The following is a 9,971-nucleotide window of genomic DNA, read 5'->3' on the forward strand; positions in this document are numbered from 1 at the left end:
CCTGCTTCTTGCTCCAATCCTGCACTACATCGCGACGCGCACCTACCGGTACCTTCTGCTTCGCGCTTTCACGAGGGTTCACAAACCAAAAACGCTGGCTGAATTTGCAAAAAATGCTAGGCTGAAATTGCAGTTTTTCCGTGGTGGAAAGGGCCAGAAATGCAAGCGCTAGCATTTGGAGGAGAGATTGATGCAGATTCTCCACGTCTTGGCGACTGATACCATGTGAGAGTGAGCAGTTGGGTTTACTTGTTTCTGTAATAGGCTTGGACACTCCAAGCGAGAAATGAATAGCAACACACAAAGAGAAACTTCAAAATCACTTAAACTTTAAAAGAGAGAGAGAGAGAGAGAGAGAGAGAGAGAGAGAGAGAGAGAGAGAGAGAGAGAGAGAGAGAGACACGGCCCGGCGTAGTTCCGTACCCAAAGGTATTGGCCCCAAACTCTGGCGCCCCTTTCGGTATTTCTTTATCATTAATCATTTCAAAATACAACTCCCAAGGGACCTGTGCTCTCAGACTCTGCGTCCATATGCTTTGTAGAGTGAGGCCCCAAGGACTCTTATAAACAGTACAAGGGATCCTCAAGAGCAGAGCCCCAAAAGCATTCAGCTTAAAAGCACTAAACCCAAAAGCATCGGCTCTCAAAAGCTGCCAACGTGAATCATGGAAATCCGTATAGCTTGCCACGTGACATAGCTAGCGCAAAATGCGGAATTTTCGTACAACTTACCACGTCAGTATGACAGCGCGATTTACGGAACCTCTTTCAGAGTGCAATCTTTTGGTCTTTAGGGTTTTAGGCACCTCTACCGGGGTTGAAAGAGATAATCTTTTGGTCTTTAGAGTTTTAGGCCCCTCAACCGGGGTACCATAAGCTGGTACAACTTTGAGCTTCAAGTTCTTTAATTCTTTGTCTTCCTTGGGTCCCATCGGCGGACGAGGATCCCATAAGTTGGAACACTTGTGACATTTTGTCCAGAATCTATCTAGGTGGTCATGGCACGTCATCATTTTGTGACATACCCTCTTCTTGAAAGAATTGTAATCGCCCTCGATGCTTGCAAAATCAATCATAAGCGAGAAACTAGTTTAGTAGACACTAACTCTTAAGTACCAACGCACTAGACGACACAAAGGGTGGTCATGCCACGTCATCATTTTGTGACATACCCTCTTCTTGAAAGAATTGTAATCGCCCTCGATGCTTGCAAAATCAATCATAAGCTAGAAACTAGTTTAGTAGACACTAACTCTTAAGTACCAACGCACTAAACGACACAAATCTAGCACTAGTACAAAGACGACAGTCACTTGACATCCACATCATATTCAAATCAAATCACATAAAGTCCATCGACATCTCGGACCATGATCTCTCGGCAACGCGTTTAACAATCGCATCTAGATCCACACTGGATCTCACTGATGTGGGATTGACTAATTCTTATTGCTATCATGTCCATCTCATATGGAATCTCAAGACCGAAATGTTACAATCATTTCGTCTTTCAAACATGCACTCGAATACGAATCTCATGAGAGAGCACACGTAAATCAGAATCATTTGGAGAATTCCCATGTCGAAGTAAATCATATAGCAAAATACCATCAGCCCATCAGTATCTGTGAAATCCAAAGGAAAATCAGTGACTTTATTCCATGTGGGTAACCTCTGACAAAGGAGCAGAGTGACTCCCCTCTTGTGCAGTCCCATCTACACCAGATTCAACCTTGCTGATCCACGAGATCTCTTGGAATAGACAAAGCTAGACCAAAAGCCTCATGGTGAAGTTCCAATACCTGGGGAGTATCTGCTAGGTCCTCCTCCTCCATCCACTTCGCATTGAATGCTGGATAGTTTTTGACTAAGAACTGCCGTTAACTTTACCTTTCTCTCTTTCTTTCCTGATGAGCCAGTATCTGTATTAGAACGAGAATCTCCACGCTCTCTTCCACTTCAGGTTGCTCCTCAGGCTCCCTATCGATTCGCACCTCACCCTTGACAAGTTTCAAAGGACTCCCATGAAAAGCACTGTGAATCTTCTAAGTGTCTAGCAACTTCAGTCTGAAGGATACATCATGTATCTTCTCTTGAATCTGAAAGGGCCATAGCACCGGATTCTTAGCTTTGGTAAAAGCCGCTCCTTTCCCTTTCGTCTCCTTAAGCAAGCCTTCTCAAACCGAAAGAGCATCCAATCGTCTTCCTTTAGCTGCAAGTCATGTCGATTCTTGTCGGCTGCCTTCATATGCCATGCTTTGGACTTCTCAAGAGCCTCGTGCACCTTGGCAAAAGCAATATCCAGATCTAGATCATACTAATCTGCGTCAAAAATCTTATCCTTGGTCTGGGGAATTCTCTAATCTACCTGCTGATTCCTTTTTTCCTTTCTTTCCTTGTGCCTTGGGACCTGTGGGTAGCTTCGCTAGCTTCCCCTGCACGTCAGTCTCAATCATCGGAACCTTGAGATGCACTATCATCTATCCCCTTTCTTCGGAATCCTCTGATGAACTTGCATCTGGTTCCCTTAGCTCATCGGAACCTTCGGGGATGTGCTACCATCTAATTCTCCAGAATCTTGTGATGAGTTGTCATCCGGTTCCCCTGATTCATTCTTTTCACTTGCAGACTCTTGCTCTGTTGAGGTGGATACTATTCTGTCCGTAGGATAAAGTCGATGAGCTGGCATGCATTCCAGGTCGTTGCTTAGCATGTTTCATAAGTCTCTGAATAGAGTGAGACTTCTGGTTTAGACAATAGTCTTGAATCTCTTATAGAGAACCACAACAAAACTGCTCAATCTGGTCTCTCAAAGTAATCTTTCGAAACGAAGACATTGGCAAATAAGTATCCCAAAACCTCTTGCAATAATCATCCAATGTATCTTTCTTGATCATTCTCAAGTGATGCCAAGCCATGATGACATTTCTTTCCTATTCATCTGATATCCAAGGTGAGGAGAAAATTCTCTTGAATTTTAACCACGTGGCATGTGCTTCTGTGCATAACAACAGAGTAGACCCCCATGTTTGTGCACTTCCTTTCAAGTAAGATACCGCCCTTCGCACCTTGGAGTGTTTTGTGAACCAAACTGTCAAAAGACGAGCACCACGTGCCAATAGAAAATAACAGACTGAACATACTTTTAGCACTTCAATAATAATTGAAGTGGGAGAGACAGAGAGACGACACGCAACACGGAGTGGCGGAATTCCACCCCAGAGAGTATTAGCCCCAAACCTTGGCTCCCCTTTCGGTATTTCTTTATATTGCATCAACACAGTACAAGCCGGTACTCCAGACTCTACACCTTCTCCAGGAAGCATGCCAGAGAATGAGCCCTAACCTCATATTTAAAGGCCCTAGGCCCCAAAAGCAGTTTACAGTAAAAAGCCTTCAAACTCAAAAGCTCCTGGTCCAAAAGCAATGCCAAAAAGCTGCCAGCGTAATTTACGGAATTCCGTACAGCCTGCCACGTCAATAGTCAGCGCAAAACGCGGAAATCCGTATAGCATGCCACGTCATCATGCCAACGCAATTTTCGGAAATCTACCACGTCATTAGTTACGGTCTTGCTTTATTTTAATCTTTATGTCACTTGGGGACCCACAGACGGGGTCCCCATAAGTTGGTAGGACTTCTTCTTCTGTTACTTGTTCTTCTTAGGGTTTAGGCCCCTCGGTTGTCATCTGTAAGTTGACTTCATTCCTTAGGCTTTGACACGTCAGCAGTTTGTTACATCTCCCCTTCTTGAAAGAGAGTAATTGTCCGCGATTACAGCATATCTGTAAAACAACTCATGTTAGCTTAGAAAAAATTTCCGAGGGGCATTTCGAGGGACAATCAGTTTGCTCTTTTTGTTAAGGAGTTAGCTTCTCTTATCGGCTCTTTTGATCAAGGAGTTAGCTTCTCCTTTCGTCCAGATCGGAACTCTTGATATTCCGGCGTAGTAAAATTAGCCATCACACCTAGACCGTACTGATCTTCCACGGGTGTCTTGAAGCACTAAAATTACATACCTAGGCAATCTCATCCAATTAGGAATATTCAGTGGTTGACACATCACAATGCACCACAAATGCTCACATATGCATGTTACAAGACATAGAAACATAAAGTCGTCGATGAATACTCCTCCCGCGTAACCTAACAAGGTCCGGGCTGGGAGATATTCAACGATTCCCTCATCACTCCTCCCGCATAAGCTAAAAAGGTCCGGGCCGGGAGATATAGAGGCCTTTTACAACCAAACGCCCCCCAAACCGCAGCCTGCGTCGTTTGGAGGTGCTAGGAGTAACCATTGCTCATACTTCTTAATACTCCTCCCGCATAACCATCCAGGTCCGGGCCCGGAGTCGCAACAACAATTATTTTACAAGCATACAACGGAACGCTCCCCAGGCATCGGCCTGCGTCGTTCAGAGGTTTTCTAGCATACAACGGAACGCTCCCCAGGCATCGGCCTGCGTCGTTCAGAGGTTTTCTAGCATACAACGGAACGCTCCCCAGGCATCGGCCTGCGTCGTTCAGAGGTTTTCTAGCATACAACGAAACGCTCCCCAGGCATCGCTTGCGTCGTTCCGAGGTTCAAACAATACCAAAACAGTATTTTTTTTTAAACTTCTTCACTCGGGAGTAAAATCACCAATCATTGAAACCAGTATTAAAACCAGAGTCAAACAGTTCAAATCGGTTCTAAGACAAGTTTAGAACAGATACCATCCATTTCAAACAAGATCACCAAACAGAACTCAAACTTAAAAAAAAAACAATCTCGACATTAGCCGAGCTCGAAAAGTCGACTGGCTTTCCATCCTGGAACCTGCACCAAAAATTAGGGTTAGGTTCATTCCATAAGGTCGTAGCCGAGCACAGCATGGTCCATCAGCTCTTGGACAGACAATGTTCCTCTGGTGGTGATGGTAGTCCTAAGATAGCAATCGCATTGGACCTCCAAGGTAATCTGCTCGTGAAGAGACATCTACTGAGAGATGTCGAGAACTTTCAAGTTATAATCTGCTAGGGTTTCCATGGCAAGCATTTCAGGATACCCACTTTGCCAGAAGTTGCACTTTGAAGGAAGATGTCAGAAACCATATAACTTCGGGCAAAAATTTTCTTGAAAGCTTGCCAAGTACTTGGAGTATGCTGCTTGGTAGCTATCAACATCTGCATAGCATTGCCTCTGAGAAAAGCACTGCCTCGAAACAAATCTTGGATCCTTCTCTTGTAAGTGATCTTTATGGCTTATGCCCTGTAAGACATGAGCGGTGAAGACGGGAGCGGGCTTGATGCGCGATGAAGTAAGGGTGGGAGTGGCTAATAAGTCTGAGTTGGAGAGCGAAGATACCTCAAATAAAATTCCAATAGCTCTGTCTGCTCTTTTGTAGGACCGGTATGCTTTTAGAAAAGCACACGCCTGATGCTTTGATACCATTGTCACAAGATGGGCACCACGTGCCAATAGAAAAGAACAGATTGAACATACTTTTAGCACTTCAATAACAATTGAACTGAGAGAGAGAGAGAGAGAGAGACGACATGCGACACGGAGTGGCGGAATTCCACCCCAGAGAGTATTGGCCCCAAACCTTGGCGCCCCTTTCGGTATTTCTTTATATTGCATCAACAAAGTACAAGCCGGTACTCCAGACTCTGCACCTTCTCTAGGAAGCATGCCAGAGAATGAGCCCTAACCTCATATTTAAAGGCCCTAGGCCCCAAAAGCAGTTTACAGTAAAAAGCCTTCAAACTCAAAAGCTCCTGGTCCAAAAGCAATGCCAAAAAGCTGTCAGCGTAATTTACGAAAATCCGTACAGCCTGCCACGTCAGCAATCATCGCAAAACGCGGAAATCCGCACAGCATGCCACGTCATCATGCCAACGCAATTTCGGAAATCTGCCACGTCATCAATTACGGGTCCTGATTTATTTTAATCTTTATGTCACTTGGGGTCCCATCGGACGGGGTCCCCATAAGTTGGTAGGACTTCTTCTTCTGTTACTTGTTCTTCTTAGGGTTTAGGCCCCTCGGCCGGCATCTGTAAGTTGACTCCATTCTTTGGGCTTTGACACGTCAGCAGTTTGTTACATCAAACTCCAGAGAAGGCGACGTTACTGTTGTACAATTTCAAGGGCTTGATGGGTGTCTTGGTAGCCTGAAAACGTCTCGAACTTGACGGCGTAACCCCCTTCCTTGAACTCCTTGGTCTTCTTGCTCGTCTAGTCACTGTCTATGAGAACAAGCTCTCCTCCTTTGAATTGCTAGATGGCCTTCCATGCCTTCTGACTTTCTCAAAAATCTGCTTTTCTTGCTTTTTCTTCGATTCAAAAATCTTATCTTTGGTGCTCAGAAATGATGGGACCTTCTTAGCACCCTCGACTACCTCAAATGGCACCTTCCCCGAAGAATGAACTGTGAGTTACACCACCGTTGCTTCGCCATTTTCTACGGCTAATGATTGTCCCGGGTTGGCCACCGATCGCACATCATGTAGATTGCATGGGCGAACACTTTTAGCACGTGTCCGGTTGGCCATTAGCCTGGCTAGGTGCACACATTTTTAGCCATTTTTGGGCTTTTATGTTTTTTGCACCAGTTACACATTTTTGCCCTACCTCAACCTAAGATTCTATAAATAGAATGCTTAGGGTCTTGTAGTCATTCAGATTGTGTTTTGAGAGCATCATTTGCAGAGCACTGGTATCTAGCTCTCTCAGTATCTCATCTGAGGTATCATAAAAAATAGTCCGATGATTTCTTGTAATGTGATCTCCTCGTCTTGGGCCGTCATACGATCCTCAAGTGTGTTTATCTTGCTTTTCTGGGCAGACACGCGTTCTTCAAGTATCTTTATTGTGCCCAAGAGGTTGCGGTTAATGGTCTTGCACATTTCTTCTTTGCATTTTTGAATGGCATCCTCCGGAGGATCGCCCTTGCCATTTTGCTTCTTCATGTTGGAGAACTGTAAAAGGAGAGGGAGAGGGAGAAAGTTAGAGAGAGAGAGAGAGAGAGAGAGAGAGAGAGAGAGAGAGAGAGAGAGAGAGAGCACTATGGATATAGGTATTTCCACATTATGTATACATGTTTCTTGCGCATAGGTGTTCCCACATCATGCATGCATGTTTATTCTACACCTAGAAACAGTCTCTGCAATTCTGAATGTTTCTAAAATGCTTCCTGCAATTCCAAAATCTCTGCACTCTAAAATGCTTCCTGCAATTTTGAATTTCCCATAAATTTTCATTTGTAATCCCTCCTCTGGGCTGAATCGCAGTGATTTTTCCGTGTGCATACAATATAGCAGCCAACTGAGCTGAGTTTGTTTTCTTGTTCATGTAATAGACTTGGACACCCCAAGTCATTAATCTGGCACGACACACGAGAAAAATCACTTAAAATACGTCAAATTTTATCACACCTTTAAAACAGAGTTGACACGGCCCGGTGTAATTTCGTGCCCAGAAGTATTGTCCCCAAAATCTGGCGCCCCTTTCGGTATTTACTTTTATATCAATGCTTGAGCAAAGTTAGAACTCCCGCGGGCCCTCTCTGCTCAGATGCTCGTCAGGACACTGAGGGAAAGAGGGGCCTTGGGTTCTTATTTAAAGGCCCTTGGCCTCAAAATCAAAAGCAAGTACATGAAAAGCTGCAAACTCAAAAGCAACTGGCCCAAAAGCAACCAGTGGAAACCGCGGAAATCCGTACAGCCTACCATGTGACATGCCAGCGCAAAACTCGGAGATTTGTATGCTGCCACGTCAGCATTGTCAGTGCAAATTGCAGGCTTGCCGTACAGTTCTGCCACTTCATCAGTTTGTGACAGTTCACGCAACAGCAGCATGCACAAATGGCTGGTCCATTCACCTTCAGCGCACACAGACAGGTGGCTGGTCCACACAACAGCAACACCTACAGTAGCACACACAGGATGCAGCGCAAAGCATAGATGCAGCGCAGTTCTGTTGGCAGCAAGTGCAGGATAGTTTTGGAGGCCTTTATTAACTAAAGCCACATCAGCGAAAGATAAAGGAAGGGGTAAAATCCTGCAGCGGGACAATATTGGGAGCGTACGATATGGGTAGCGTGACAGAGATGCTTGCAGATACAACGCGCAAAAGAGAGAGAGAGAGGAGAGAGAGAGGGAGGGAGGGGGGGGGGGGGCAAAGGGAGAATGGCCCTATAATAACTCAAGAGAGTGCTCATACAATTGGATAGTGAGAACGAGGTTGCCTAGAGGTGTGCAAAATGGGGGTGTTTTAAAAGTAGGACCAGAAATGGGGCAACTGGAGCAAAAGAGGTTCAGCTGACTAATAAAAGGTCTAGGACAAGAGGACTGGAATGGACTAAAATGCATACACAGGACCAATCGGGCTATACAACCATGCCATGCAGCCTATGATGCCACCATTTGGCAATGACATGTCTCCAACAATGACCTCCAAAACTCCTAGCAGTCGCGAAGGTTTTCAAGAGGTTTTCATTTCGTGGTGTCTTCAGTGTCAGCTTTTACTCATTTGTCTCATTCTCAACAGAGGTAGAAGGATCATTCAGCTTTTCACCTCTTCTGCTGCAGCCTCCTACAAATTTTGGTCATGTCAGTATTGTCTGCTTCATCTTATAATCTAACGTTGCCCTCTCTGCCTGCACCATTGCCTTGTCTGCTATGCACTTAGACAGATCACAATCTCAAGACAACCTATTTCATAATCAAAGTTCACTTCATGTACTTCAAATTTTATCCTCGAGGATAATTTCCCTTTTGTGAATCCAAATCTCAACTTGTTTTTGCCTAGGCTTTCGTGACAAACCATTACCTAAGATTAAAGGAAAGCTTTTGCTGTATTTCGGTAATTTGGTGGAAATGATGAAAATGAACTATTGTGTAAGTGCAGTCGGAATTTGTCAGGCAGAGTTAGTGAAGGTCGGGTGTAGAGGTTATTAGACCTGAGAAGTATATCGATTGTACAAAATCCATGTCTTCTTGCAGACCATAAAGGCATTCTGTTTGTTCTTGTGTTATTTTCAGCCAGACAGGAGTGCAGCTCTTCCAAAGTTTGGTGCGTGGGATGAAAATGATCCTTCAGCAGGTGAAGGCTTCACTATAATCTTCAATCAAGCTCGTAATGAAAAGAAACAAGGTGGACCAGTCCGAATACCCCCACTTCAAGGAGAGTCCCCTGCAAACCAAAACTATGGTGATGGATACAGGCGATTTCAGGGAGGACAGCACCATCAAAAGAAGTCCTCAGTAAGTGTTTGCATTTGTCTTCAGCTCTAAATTATTTCTACTCAGAAGCGCTTTTGTCTTTGGCTCTAAAATAATTCTGTATATGTAATTTTCTCTACTGCCACTGATTGCAGTTTTGGAGTTGCTGCCTGGGGTCGTCATCCACACATGATTAGAATCCTATTTTCTGTCTTATGACTAGTGAAGTCGCACGCGTATTCCAGATGATATGTAGCGGGACAACAATTGTTTGCAGCTACAGGATCATGTTGTTGATGTACTTTGCCTTTCTTCATTGTCCCTCTCTTATTAAATATCTCATCTCTGATAAATTGTAAAGTATCTTAGCATCTGTTCTGGGCTCAAGCCTGCATAGCTTACACAAACTAGCTCGACTTCGGTATCATTTGAGATCAGACTTTATCAAGCACAACAATGACCATGGGGTATGACTCCTATTATAATTCATGCAACAATAATCAAGGGACCGTATGCGAGAGTTACTTGCTTACGCCATGTTTGTAATGGGCAAATGCAAGAACTGTTTGCTCTGCTTGTCGATAACAGATTTTTTGGGATTCGGATTTTGAAGAAGAGAGATGGGACTAGAGGGCGGTCCTAATGCAACTGTGAGGTGATTCGAGATCTTCAAAGGGTAGCTTTAAGCTTATGAATATGAGATTTTTGGATATAATGAAGGTCGCAAGCTAGGCATGATTGATCAGCAAGCAAGACCCCCCC

The 9,971-nt window shown here is 44.4% G+C and overlaps 1 protein-coding gene across 1 annotated transcript in view; it reads left to right on the plus strand.

Moving 5' to 3' along the window:
* Nucleotides 1-9,755, plus strand: part of LOC147447865 (RPM1-interacting protein 4-like) — a 63,891-nt gene extending 54,136 nt beyond the window's left edge. The window contains exons 4-5 of the mRNA XM_086523735.1: nucleotides 9,030-9,251; nucleotides 9,365-9,755. Coding sequence (XP_086379861.1) covers nucleotides 9,030-9,251; nucleotides 9,365-9,406 — 264 coding nt within the window. The 3' untranslated portion in view covers nucleotides 9,407-9,755. The remainder of the gene's footprint in view (nucleotides 1-9,029; nucleotides 9,252-9,364) is intronic.
* Nucleotides 9,756-9,971: the final 216 nt, after the last annotated feature.

Source organism: Adiantum capillus-veneris, chromosome 11 (assembly GCF_014529385.1).
Source record: "Adiantum capillus-veneris isolate H3 chromosome 11, ASM1452938v2, whole genome shotgun sequence".
Classification (NCBI taxonomy): Eukaryota; Viridiplantae; Streptophyta; class Polypodiopsida; order Polypodiales; family Pteridaceae; genus Adiantum; species Adiantum capillus-veneris.